The sequence below is a fragment of the Simochromis diagramma genome, unplaced genomic scaffold (genome assembly GCF_900408965.1).
Source record: "Simochromis diagramma unplaced genomic scaffold, fSimDia1.1 OVJJ01000371.1, whole genome shotgun sequence".
Classification (NCBI taxonomy): domain Eukaryota; kingdom Metazoa; phylum Chordata; class Actinopteri; order Cichliformes; family Cichlidae; genus Simochromis; species Simochromis diagramma.
In genome coordinates, this window is record NW_024386920.1 from 2,926,084 (window position 1) to 2,940,133 (window position 14,050).

Genomic DNA, 14,050 nt, shown 5'->3' on the forward strand with positions numbered 1-14,050 from the left:
TGGAAGGCGCTAATAAATGTATACTTAATCATGTACGCCGTCATTGTGGAACTTTAATTGTCAATGCCGGTTTCCCACGGACTGTTATGGCCGTAACGCAAGGTACAGCCTTGAAAACAGTTTGTTATGGTAATGATGTTTTACGTGATAAAGTGCATATGTGTAAAATAATTAATCGATATTAGCATTAGCTAGCCATTTGAGGACACGAAGCTTTAAAAATAAATAAATAAATATAAGGAAGAGTAAAGATAAGCGTTTTCCACCTTGGCTTCTGAACTCAGCGCTGCTCAGTGTCCAAAGCTCAGAGGAGAGGCAGCTATGCAGAGCTGGTCACCGCGGTCAAGGAAAGCAACGGAGAGGGTTTAAGAGTTTCATGCTTTAAAACGAGGCAGCTCGTCTAAGTCAGGAAGCTATGGGCGCTCATAAACTGCTGTTTTCCGAGCTGAAGCTGTGGACCGCAGGAAGAGGTGGATGGATAGCGCGACTTCACAAAGGTGCGGTAATCAGGAAATGTTTACTCGTAATACACTTGATATTCAGTGTGGACGCGTGCCAGACCCAGAACAAAATTTAGCCAACTTAACGTTCTTATCGGCTGATCTACACACCTGCTTGAAGAAACTTTAACAGGCTGATTTAACTCAGCAGTACTTAATATATCAAGCAACTCTGAGCATCAGTAAAACAAAATACTGTATAACTGCATGCCTTACTCTGCTAGCCTTTCATTAAAACACTGTAGTAGTAGGCTGTAGCTGTACACTACACTGCCTTAGCTTACTGAGACCCTTTAGCTCACTAAGAGGATTTAATTCAAACTAAGGCCTTGCTGTTTTGCTGCAACTCCAATGAGTTAGACGTGAACTTGTCACGTGTTTTTGCAGGCGGCTGTGGAAAGGCTTCATTGTCCTCATGCAGCCCAAAGGTGTGTATTGTCGGAAGCGGTCCAGCAGGTTTCTACACAGCACAGCATCTAATCAAGGTATGGACTGCTTGTTATGACAGACACAGGAGTAATAGTAGGCAATACTGATAAATATCTGAATATGTAGTACTGTGCCAAAGTCTTGAGCCACCCTTGATTTTTTTTTAATGTTCTTCCAATGAGCTGGCCCTTCTTGTCATTTTTAAAGCGGTGTCTTAGTTCAGCAGGCTTTTTAAAGAGTTTTCTTTAAACTCTCATTTTTGGCCCACTTATTATACCTGAACATTTTCAAAAAGTGCTTTTGTTTAAGAAACCACTTAAAAAGGCAGCTAACCCAAGGGATGGGGCGGCAGGGATGCCAGTGTGTGCAGGATGTCCTTAAAAAAACTGGGCAAAGTGGGTAAAGTGGAGGAAAAAGGAAAAACATATTTACTGGGGGGGAAACACATTTACAAAAAAGGAAAGGAAAGCTATGTTCTTAAGAAGCAGGGGGGAAATCTACCAGGTAACTGTAGGTGAACTCTTAATTTAGTATGCCACAGTGTTTAAATTACACAGCTTGCTGAAGACTGACAGCAGCCTTCCTACTTTCTGTCACAGTGATACCTACAGCAAGCAGGGGTGAGTCTAAAGGTGGGGGGGGGGGGGGGGGGTAAGGTGTATTAGACCATATTTCTTTCAAGGCTTAAAAAATTTAGATTAAATAAATTCTGTTAATTTAATGGTAATTGGTGCTGTTAGACTGGACAGTGACTTATTAGAACATGCACCATCATAGCATTTGTTTTCTGCTCCAGGAAACGTTGCATCAGTTCTGAGAATATTGATATCATCTCTTTTCTTCAGTGCGGACACCGCATACTCTTTAAAAAGATTACAGACATGCATATTTACTCACTCACTAGCACACTCAAAGACACACACACATTCATACACGTGTTTAAAAACACATGCACATGAACAAACACCAAATCTACCTCATCCATGTGATGCAATAGAGTCAGAAATCTTTTTTTTTTTTCTCCTATCGATGCAAGAAAGCATTTTGAACATTTTGAATTAACTTGGAATATCAACAATAAGACAGAAGTATTTCTTATACAATTTTACAGCTGATGGAATAATAAGTAGAATTCTCAATTACTAAAATAATCAATAGCTGCAGTCCAATTCTAAATGAATTTGCTAATGACTACTAATTTATTGCCCAATAGTTGTGTGTTAATTAAATGTTAATTTTTCAATTTGTTTGTGTGTCATTAGTTTCTCCAAATCCGGCCAGCATCCTTTAATGTAAAGTCAAAGAAATGAGCGTGCCTCTCCCTGCTTAGTACACAAAACCACTACGCTATCACACACTAACCAAAATATAGCCTTTGAGCTGCCTACTGAGTACATGCTCATACATACGACTGGAAATAACTTGCAGAGTATGCTGTGTCTTTGAGCCCAAGGTTATGTCATTGCAAGCTATGCCCCCCACACACAGCAGCACGATGTGCATTGGCCATGCAGCACAGTGGCTCTTTGATGTTTTTCATGTTGTGTTTATGTGTTTGTATGATTTTAAGTTCATATATTAATTGTTGTCTGATTCAGCACAACATACTTTAACTAATATAATATAAAATTATATAATAACCAGTTTCTGATGATTTAAAAAAAAATGTAATCAAATTTTAATTTCATACATTTTGTCATTTTTATTTACTTTGTGTTTGTACTTCAGAAAGTTTGTAAAACTGTTGGCACGAGGAAGCTGCATTCGATACATGACAGTAATTAATATTAATATAATGGTGGATGTTCATATTTGTCAAGCTTCAAATAAGAGTTTAGTGTGTGTGCAAATAAATGGCTCAGTGGCTGTCTAGAACCAACCACAAGAGCAATAATGTGAAGTCCTGGTCGTTGTGTCCTTGGGCAAGACACTTTACCCTACCGCCTACTGGTGTTGGCCAGAGGGGCCGATAGCGCGATATGGCAGCCTCGCTTCTGTCAGTCTGCCCCAGGGCAGCTGTGGCTACAACTGTAGCTGCCTCCACCAGTGTGTGAATGTGAGAGTGAATGAATAGTGGCATTGTAAAGCGCTTTGGGTGCCTTGAAAAGCGCTATATAAATCCAATCCATTATTATTATTATTATTATTATTAAGTAATAATTCCCTGTATGACTTTATGTGGTTTTCATCATTGTGGAGGAACCGAAGCAGTGAAACAGTTCATCAGTTCATTAAGGTTTATACATATTTGTTGTAAGGTCCCAACATACTTTTCAGTCAGTGTTATAATGGACTGATTAGTCCATTGTAACTTTGATTCTTTTCCTTTTCAACCGTTCAGTTGAAGGTTTTCTGGTGCGCGTGTGATCATTGTCCCGTTGTGTGACCTAATTTTGGTCAAGCTTTAGCTGATGGACAGACAGCTTCACATTTGACTAAAGAACACTTTGTCATACAGAGGAGTTCATAAGTGACTCATTTATGGCAAGGCGGCTGCAAATCAAACCTAAATCATCACCCCTCCACCACCAACTTAACAGTTGGTTTGAGGTCTTTGTGCTGAGACCCTGTGGTTGTTTGGCTTTCACCAAACATCACACCATGCATTAATGCCAAGCATCTACACTTTGACCTCATCTTTCCAAAGGATCTTATTCCAGACGTCCTGTGGTTGATTTTCTGAGCCCTGCTGCTGTGTTCTTTTTAGAGAGATGACACGAACAAGCAATCCTTTTTGGTTTGTTTAAAAAAATTATTTAGATTATTTAATTTTCAGTGTTTTTTTTGGTTTTGAGGGTTTTTATTTTTGGGCTGTGTTGAAAATATTTCAAGACTAAAACTAAAGATATTCCAGTTAGTTTTGTAACCACACAATATTGTTTCTGTTTTTTCTAAAGCCTTTATTAACGGTTCACTTTAAGCTTTACGCATTATATTTTGGATTTTGTTTCTGTTTTTTCTCTCAGGCTCGCCAAGATGTTGAGGTGGACATTTATGAGCGTCTGCCTGTCCCCTTTGGCCTGGTCAGGTTCGGAGTGGCCCCGGATCATCCTGAAGTCAAGGTGTCTGCCTCTATTAGATTTTAAAGAACAGATAATTGCCTCAAACCATTTTCTGTATATTACCTGTTTTTAAGCAAAAAGGACAAAAAAAGATTCATTTAATTAGAACTACTGAGGAGAAACTGGACTAACACCAGATGCAGTGAAAATCTTTTAACACAGGGATTAGTTTTGTTTTGGAAAAAGAAACTCTTCAGACAAACCCGTTTCTTAAAGTCTGTTTAGTTTCGCCAGACTGTGTAACGACCTGTGGTACCATTAATGGAAAATTAAAAACCAGTCAGTGGTTAATGCAGACCAGTCAAACAGAAAGAGACACGTTAGATAAGTCTGTCAGTGAAGTGAAATTCCATTAGAAGTGTGAATAACATCACAGTGAAAGGGTGTTATCACGTTTATGTCTGAGGTTGAATGCAGTGTTTGAAGCTCGCTATATTTCCATGTCATCACACCCAACTCATTAAAATGTAACTGAACAACAAAAGCAATGTTATGCAACCCTCCACAGGACACATATCCCAACATGCTGGCAAATATAATGACAGATAAATACTGGTAATAATGAGAGCTATCTGCTTTGTTTCCCACAACCAATAATGTCACCTTTGCATGTCTGATATAATCGTGGTTAGAGATGTGGTTAGCCTAGCTCAGCAGAAATACTACTTTGAAAGTAATACACCAAGACTTTTAAATCACTAGTGTGTCTTCTTTGTTCAGTCAATACTGAGGCAAAACATGCGAAAACAACAACAAGGTTCTTTTCGGTGACGTGCAACCATTTCTTGTGAAGCAGCAGTTGATTTCGTCTTTAAAGCACATGAGTGAGTGCATGAATCGATCTAGTCTGGTCTGATATTTCTGCTGAGCTGTTCCCTGCTTTTAATTCCACTAATCATAAAGGTAAGAGAGCGGTGGGCCAATAGTGTAGTGGTGTACACATTTGGAAAAGATCCCCAGTTTGATCCCAGTAGACACAAATCTATTGGGGGTTGGGTCAGGAAGGGGTACCCAGCATAAAAATCTACCAAATCATGTGGAGCGAACCCATGTGAACGAGATAGCAGCCAAAAGTATTTGTTTGAATGTAATAAGATAAGATAAACCTTTTTTTAATCCCACACGTGGGAAGTTTTCTGGTCACGGCAAAAAGTACAAGTTAAGAAAAGTAAGATTTAAGAAAAACACGACAGAATAGGAGAAGATAAAATAGAATAACATACTGTACAAAACAGAATAAAATGCTCTGTCATAGTAGGAAAAATTGCACTTGGTACTATTGCACATCAGGAAAACGGGGCGAAAGTTACAGCTGTGTATGCGATGCGTGTGTGTGTGTCTGTCTCCACGTATGTGGTTATCTGTAGAGGCGATGTTGTAGAGACAATTTCAAGCTCAGTCTTGCTCTTTCTAGTAGTTTTTGTTTGTTTTTGTTCCTGATCCCAAATCTTAACATCAGATTTTTCTCAGAAGCAACATTGGCTCCATAAGCATTATTGAGAGTTCAAAACAATGTTATTGTAGTTGTTAAAGCAGCCACACGGACAACTCAAGAATGTAATAATAAATAAAACTGGGTTCCACATTCCTCTATGAAGCAAATTCAAGTCCTGGAGAAGGCACAAATATATTGGAGGTTGCCGTTATACATTAAAATTTTGCTTATCAGAAGATGAATTTGTGTTTTTGCTTAAAGCTGTTTGTTGGAGTCTTTATTAAATATATGTAGCATCATACAGCAGCAGGATCCATATGAGCAGCTCCATTAAGGCGCCTATATTCAGACAGGATTATCATTACTGTCTAAGTAGCCTCTGAACAACCACACATTTCTAAAGTTAAATAAATTATTGGTATTTGTGAATTTTCAATATCACTTCTCACAGATTGTTTGGTCCTTCCATCATTATTATTATATAATATTATGCAAACATTTCATCGCCAACATCAGCCTTTTGTCTCCTGAAATCTTCCGATGACTGTTCACCCAAATGAAAGTATATTATTGTGTATTTATTATGAAATAAAACTGGCATTTAAAAATTACAGTGAGGATAATTAACATAGTCCCATCTACCATGTTTTCTCTTCCATATCTCAGTGCAGCTGGGAGGTGAAAGGTGGCAACCACTGCACTCATTGAGCTATGCTCTTATTACAGTCTGAGTCTAAAGTTCAATTCAGTTTTATTTATATAGTCATCAGTCAGTTGCCTGCACTTTGTCAGCAAACAGTGAAGTGAAGGAAATCCATTTTTCCTCCAGCCCTTCTATCGTGAAGACGTTAGAACTTCTTTATGAACTCTTTGTTCTTACAACATGCAAAAAATGGGCTCTGTGATCTGTTCTGTACTTGTTTGTAAATGCAGGTGAACACTTTGAACTGAAACTAACATGACGTAATTTTGCTGGCTTTTGTATCTGGCATAGTTATTAAGGCATCGTCTCCAGAAATGGATAATAACACTGTAAATAAATGCACTGCAGCATTAAAAACTAGACCTGCATGTGTGAACACAGATGTCTGCTCGCGCCGGGTCTCTAATTACACAGATGTGAAAATAAAGCAGGTGCTGGCGTGTCGAATTCACGGGGAGAGCGTGGACGTCATGCGTCTTATCTCCTGCCAAACTCTTTTGAGGCTGCGCCCTCACTTCAGCCAGACTATCCCATGCGGTGTGCTACATAAGAAAGGCCAATACTGCACTCAAATCTGAGTTCTTGTGTGAATGTGGACACAGTAATGTATACTTCATTTATTAAAGTGAATTAGTTTTCCCAAATAAGTCTAATAAGGGTTTGAGCACCACTACAGGAGCTATAAAACTGTAAGACAAGAACAAGAAACCTTCACAAATTTAATATAGTGAAGTTTTATGTAAATATTCTTAAATCAGAGTTTACCCCAACAAACTTTAGTCATCTGCTGTCCTGAGGTCATTAACCACTGGATAGAGAATTACTCCCATAATAGGTGGAGTTGAAATACAGATGGAGAGTCCAGCTTGCTAACTTAAATTTTACCGATTCTTGTCCTCAGAACGTCATCAACACATTCACGCAAACGGCCAAGCATTCACGCTGCAGTTTCTATGGCAATGTGAACGTAGGCAAGAATGTGAGCATCACCGAGCTGCAGCAAGCCTACCACGCTGTCGTACTGGTAAGGATGTGAAAGCCCACTGCAGCTCCTTCACCTTAAACATGTGAAAAATAATCATCTGTTTCTGTTGAACTCTGTAAATTGTGTGACAGAGTTATGGTGCAGAGGGAAACCGGAGCATGGGAGTACCGGGCGAAGACTTGGCTGGTGTGTACTCTGCCAAAGACTTTGTGGGCTGGTACAACGGACTCCCCAGCTGTCGAGAGGTAAGACTTCCAAGTAAGTGTTTCACATAGACACACAAGATGTTTCCATCCATCAAAAAGAGCCTCAACAAAGTTATATCATTTCACAAGAAAAACTGTCAGGTGAAACTGCTTCTCTGTCTCATCTGTTCGATTTCTTTCTTCAGCTGAGTCCAGACCTGAGCTGTGAAACAGCAGTCATATTGGGACAAGGCAACGTGGCCTTGGATGTAGCAAGAATTCTGCTATCTCCCATCGACATTTTAAAGGCGAGTTGGTTATCGGTAAATTTAAAACAAAAGAAACAAAGACAGTAAGAGCAGACATGTTTCAGTCAGCAAGTCTTGAGTGCTCTGAGATGTATGAAAGAACCGCTTAAGCTGAGGAATTTTATCTGCTTAAATAATCACAAATGTTTTGTTTGTCGGTTAGGCATGAAAAGCAAAAACACCGTTGCTGAAACCTCAAAAATATTTTTGTTTTTCATTGCATCAGCGTGAAGCCAAATGGAGAAATGTTGTGTCTTTATCTGTTGTTGTTTCAGAATGCAAAACTAAACTAAACTGAACAGAAAATCATCAATAGATGAAGATAAGATAAGAAATAGTGCTACAGAGTAGTTTCACTAGTTTTGACAAGTAAAGTTTGACCTTTCTAGTTTCCTGATCACAGTCCTCCACCTGACACTAAGAATTAATGGGCAAATGTGACTGAAGAAGAACATGAGGGGAAAGTAAGAGCCCCTAAAAAGGCTGGTAGGCTATGTAAAATGTATTATTGTAGGGTCGTGCACCTTGAGAAGTCAGAATGTTTTCAAATAGTGAAGATATTTTCTTTACCATGAGACAAATGCATGACTTTGTTAATAATTACAGTTGGTTTCCTTTGAAACCTTGGGACCTGTACTAATAGCAGCTTCTGACCCGCTCGGGCTCAGTTTAAGTACACATGGTTTGGCTTTTTAAGCTAGCATCTCTGAGCCTGCATGACATCATAGGAAGTACAGGAGGTAACCACAGGAAGCTTTTAGGGCTGAGAAACACAGCTAACGTCTTTTAAAATGTCTAACTGAACTAACAGTCTCTGAGAAAAGTCAACTTTAGTGGAGTCATTTTCATCAGCTTCAAGTTTCTCTGGTGTGTCATTTCCTACAAAAGCACCACTGATAACCACAAAATTAAAGGTCAAAGATGACAGTGACCTTTTATACTTGACTGGTAGATGTAGGACACCATGGTGTCAGTTATAATAGTGCAGTTTGATTTGTTTTGTTTGGATTAAATAAGTGATGAGCTGCTTTGTCAGACTAAAGTGGGGAAATTGGGCATACAAATATCAAAAGGTGATACAAGAGCTCACATACATTTGTTGGACAAAGACACAGTTCCTGTAGTTTTGCCTCTGTGTACCAATAAAGTGGATTTTAAATGAAATGATGTATATGAAGCATACCATAATATTTGTTATATACTCTACCGAGGGAGCATTATTGAATGGGAATGTATGGCTGCCAGTGGAACAGGATCGCTAACGTTTATCGATGACTTGACTGCTCAGTCAGTCAAATTCTGCAAATTGGTCGGCACTTCACAGGTGAAACCCAAAGCATAATCCAAAAGAAAAACAAAAAGAAAAAAGGCCCTGGCAGAGCATCTCAAGAGAGGAAGTTACATGCTGAATTAAAATCAATCACATATTGACTGATTGTTTTTAAAATGTGTCTGTACGCCTGTGATGGTGCAAAATTACAAAAGTTGGGTATTTGTCCAAGAAATTGTGAGTCAAACTTCCTGTGTTAACCAGCAATATGAGCTAACAATAAATAGAAATCAAATCACTTGGAAAAGAAAATCTCTCTAAGCTGTTCAGTTTTCCAGCTGAAAATGTAATTTACTTGTCAAACTTTTTCTGCAGAAAACTGACATCACACAACCAACACTGGAGGCTCTGGCAGAGAGCCAGGTCCGCAGGGTGCTGATAGTTGGCAGGAGAGGACCCATTCAGATCGCTTGCACAATCAAGGTGTGTGTCGGACAGAAAAGACAACAAGAGGAAAGAATAATATGTTCTCTAGTGCCTCTTCCTCAGGTCACCATTCATCTCCACACCACATCTTCCAAAACCTGTTTCTTAACACCACAGACACGCAGAATATTATTAGAAGGCTTTATTTTAATCCATTGGAGTGGTACAAACTGCACTTTTTAGCCACTGTGCAAGTGTTAACCAACTGTTTTATCTGCATCTTTGCCTAATGCGTATTGTTAATTTTAGCCGTTTTTAGCATTTTTTTAAATGACCTGTTTACGTGTTAGCTTTGGCTTGCTTTTTTAATTCCACTTCTTAATTTTGGGGGTAAAAAATTCAACAATTTAACTATTAAAAGTTACTACAGCTGGGTCCAAGAGTAAAGAATAAAAATATGGAAAGTATAATAGTCACTTTAAGAGTTCCCACATATGAGAGAAAGCCAGAGCACTTTCATGCACACTTGGTCAGTGACCTTGTAATGTTACTGCTGAGGTTGGTAGAAAATGTGTCCTCTGCAGGGATTAGCTTTATCTTGTAGTTTAAAGTAAAAAAAACAAGACCAACATCACATTATTTTCTTTTCCGCTTATATTATTTGAACTATTCTTCAGTTATTCAGTGTCACCCTGAAAAATCAGAGGTTCGTCCTGTAAAATGAACAGTTTGGTTGTTGTTGCCAGACTGTTTCAAACTTGTCTGATCATCACCCCTCTTATATGTTCGCTGTCATTGTTGGTACTGCAGTAAATATAATTTCACTAGAATTTTACCAAAAGAGATTCTCCATGTTTTGAATGATGTTTTAATTTGGCCCAGTGAACCATAACATATGCTCCTTTTCTACAGGAGCTCAGAGAAATGGTGAACCTGCCGGACACCAGGCCGGACATGGTGGTGGCTGATTTTGATGGAGTCAAAGAGGCTCTTAAAGGTGAGACCACATGCAGCTTTATCTTTATGCTTTCCCCTCTAACTGACCTGCTGTGTTTTTAAAGCCAATAAACGTTTACATAGTTTCGTCTGCCTTAAAGATCTGTAAATTTCAGTGTTTTTAGTTTTTCTGGTGCAGCTGGAAAAGATGCCTGGTGTTTTTAAGTGTGCAGTGAAAACATGTTAGATATCTACATGTGCATGTAACACATGTTCAGACTGCTGAAAGCGCCATCAGGAAGGAAGAAAGGTAAGCTGTGGTTAACAACAGCATACCCAGCTGAGACGTATAGCTTATACATACTGTGAGGTGAATGGAAACTGCCAACCTGCCCAGACTGCTGCTGCTGCTGGCTTTAGTTTGAAAGATTTTCTGTTGTTGTGTGGGAACCTGCAGGTTAGGGTGCAAAACAGAATTGTGCAACAACCCCCCCTAAGCTGGCCTCGTCCTTGCCAGAGAAATGCTGCTGGCCTCTTTGATGGCAGGCACTCTCAGATTTATAACGATAACCTTGACTCTGGTCACAGATTGCTAAAATAACCCTGAGCGTATGTTTCGTTTTAGTGATAAATAGCAGTGAAGGATGGTAAAAGAAGCTGGCTATGTTTATCTGTGTTGTAATCGTGCCTGCTGAGCTTGCATTACTGGAGTGACAAGTCTGTGGTCGCAGCAGCACATCAGAACTTTGCAGTTACAGGAAATTTATAAAGACCAGTTCCTTAAAGCCATTTCTAATGTGTGCATATCTGCACATACAAGGTGCATGCACAGCAACACTCACATATCACTTACTGAAAGACCACATGCACACTTGTATGTAAAAAAAAAAAAAAAAACACATGCATTCACAGCCATATACTAGTCATGAAACCACAGCATGTGTCCATAAAGTTCCCAAGTATAAGAGTAGCTGCTAGTGACAAAATTCTAAGAAGATTGTTAAAATTATGAAGTTTTGTTGGAATTTCCTTTAAAAATCAAAAAACTAAGTAAGGAGAAAGATAAAAGTTATTCACAAAGCATCTTATCCCTTAAGATGAAAACAAGTATAGGAGTGGAGATGGGAACTAGTGTTTCCTAAGGAGAGGGAAGAAATGGTACAAAGTACAGAGCATTGATTGGTCACGTCTCTCAGGTGCCGTGTCAGGTTTCTTAAGGATATGATTTTCGGATTCAGTTCATCTGCTGTAGATTGATAAGTTGAACGGCAGCCAATGTTCAAAGAAAAACTTTGAAAGACCTTCAGAAAGGCTCTTTAAAATGTACAAGAAGGTCCTGGCTCCATGAAAGCGAAATATAAAGACATAAGGGATGATCAAGACTTTTGCACAGCACTGTATATGTTGTTTTCACTTCTATTCTATGCAACAAAAAAAAATTGGAAGATTAAAAATTTGGACATTAGAAATGCAAGCAAAGCAGGGCGATTTTAAGCTGAAGTATCTCTGCTGTGTCAGACTTGCCGAGGCCCAGAAAGCGTCTGACAGAGCTGATGCTGAAGACGGCCCTGGAGGTACCCGGAGAAAAGGAGCAGGAGAGACGGAGCAAGGCCTCCCGCACCTGGGGCTTTCGATTCTTCCGGAGCCCCGTGGAAGTTTTGGCCGAACCCGGCCACAGCAGAATAGCTGGCATCCGACTGGCGATCAACAAGCTGGAGGTTAGCAGGATTTGGTTTTCCAAAAGTGCCTGTCACTGTGCTGCTGCTCCTTTTTAAAGCAGATATCCTCTCTGTGAGCAGGGTTCAGGTGACGGAGCCCAGGCTGTGCTCACAGGAGAAGTGGAGGACGTGCCCTGCGGCCTGGTCGTCAGCAGTATCGGCTACAAGAGCCTGCCCATCGATCCATCGGTGCCTTTTGACTCCCGCAAAGCCATCGTTCCAAACACCATGGGCCGCGTTAAACAGGCTGCAGGTACCCTGTAAACACTCTAAAGAACAAGCATTATATTATATTTTATTACTTCAATAATATTTAATGATTTGATTTTTCTTTGTAGGTCTGTACTGTAGCGGCTGGCTTAAAACAGGCCCCACAGGTGTCATAGCTACCACTATGAACAATAGCTTTGACACTGCACGATCCATTTTGGAGGACATGGACTCGGGAACGTTGGATATGTCTGCTGCCAAGCCTGGATCACAAAGCATTAGTGCTCTGCTGGAAAAGAGAGGTATAAAAATGTTAGTTTGTCATTCACAATACATCCTATAACTGTGCTCTCGACATGTGCTGTTATTCTATGAGCCAGTATAGAGTCATGAAAGTAAATGTGCGTGGACCCAAAACAGTTGGACTAAAAACAAGGGGAAATGAACTCAGTGCTGGAACAGTCACCAAAAAGTCGGGCTGTAGAGATTCTGTTTGAAGTGACTGTTTGTGTTTATTGTGACTCTTTCTGAGGAGGGAAGTTTATTAAATGATTACATAAGCAGTAAAATGACGAAGAGCAAAAAAAAACCCAAAGATGCAAAGAGATTTGAAAGAGAAAATTACAAAATAAAACTAGCAATAAATCCTGCATGCCACCAAAACATTTGCTACGGAGAGCCATAAATCAGTAGCAACAGCAGCAGTGAGGTATGTCGTCATCATCTCAGTGCACACAGTGCAGTCTGTATAATCCTGTTCTCTGAAGTTCCCACTAAGCCACAGCCAAATGTGATTTTTCTCTTCTGTAGGAGTGAAACCAGTGACTTTTTCAGACTGGGAGAAGATTGACAATGTGGAAATGAAAAGAGGTGAATCCCGTGGGAAACCCAGAGAAAAGCTACTGACTGTGGAGGAAATGCTGCACGTGGCTTGGACATGAAAGAATGAAGTTTTCATGTGAACAGGCAATGCTACCTAAAAAATGACTGCACTTGTCTTTAGGGATCTCACTGATTGATCACACAATAAAAATGACTATTTGAACTCCTTAACATGGATTTAATTCATATTGTATACATGGCACTACTAGGAACTGTTATTTGCTACAGTGTAATTTAGTTACCTTGTTACCAATCCAACACACTGACTGAAAACAACAAGGACTGAAAACCTGCTGCGCTCAAGACCAAACTATAATGGGTACGAGTTTTATGGAAGTTGTGCACTGTAATGTACCGTTAACTAAAAACTATGTGGCAACATTTTTTTGCACTTTTATATAATGTCATTGAACATCTTAAATCTGTATTTGAGGAAATAAAATGACGTCTATCCTTTGATTCCTGTCCTCAGAGCTTCAATTGTTACTGCTGGGATCCATCGTTAGGTCCACAAGTGTTTGAAAATGTTTTGGCACTACTTTCATATATTTGGCTCTTCATAATTTGAATTGAAATTCTTATTATATGCGATTAAAGTGCAGATTTTTATATTTTATGGAAAGGTCAGCAGGACTAGAACATCTATAGGTGGCAAAAAAGGATGGGTTTTTTTGTTTGTTTTTTTTAAAAGGAAAACTATGTGAATTGCAAAATCAAAGGTTTGGACAAAGAGGGGGGTGTTCATACTGAGCTTATCATAAAAAGGCCTGGACATAAATGAAGACTGGTGGATGATCACAGCATCCTTTCCATAGTAAATATAAACCTCTATAAAATATAACAAAATGATTCTCCAGAAGGTTTGTGTCCCTTATTGTTGGTCTACTATAATGAGAAGACTGCAGGAGCACACCGACTGTTACCATAAGGTGCAAAGTGAAGAAAAAAAGAAAAGCCGGATTAGACTTTGCCAAAACATCTAAAAATTCAGCATTGGAAGA

The 14,050-nt window shown here is 39.3% G+C and overlaps 1 protein-coding gene across 1 annotated transcript; it reads left to right on the forward strand.

Moving 5' to 3' along the window:
- The first annotated feature begins 34 nt into the window (after window positions 1–34).
- fdxr (ferredoxin reductase) lies at window positions 35–13,508 on the forward strand. The gene is made up of 12 exons (XM_040036782.1): window positions 35–497; window positions 888–985; window positions 3,896–3,991; window positions 7,031–7,153; window positions 7,246–7,359; window positions 7,506–7,607; window positions 9,253–9,360; window positions 10,216–10,300; window positions 11,758–11,957; window positions 12,039–12,210; window positions 12,296–12,469; window positions 12,978–13,508. Exons 1-12 carry the CDS (start codon window positions 416–418, stop codon window positions 13,106–13,108), a joined length of 1,485 nt encoding a protein of 494 aa, XP_039892716.1. The 5' UTR covers window positions 35–415; the 3' UTR covers window positions 13,109–13,508.
- Window positions 13,509–14,050: the final 542 nt, after the last annotated feature.

Coding starts and splice junctions, on each gene's coding strand:
- fdxr (XM_040036782.1), top strand. CDS start 416: ATGGGCGCTCATAAACTGCTGTTTTCCGAGCTGAAGCTGTGGACCGCA. Junction 10,301..11,757: donor AGTCAAAGAGGCTCTTAAAG/GTGAGACCACAT, acceptor CTGCTGTGTCAG/ACTTGCCGAGGCCCAGAAAG. Junction 11,958..12,038: donor TGGCGATCAACAAGCTGGAG/GTTAGCAGGATT, acceptor CTCTGTGAGCAG/GGTTCAGGTGACGGAGCCCA.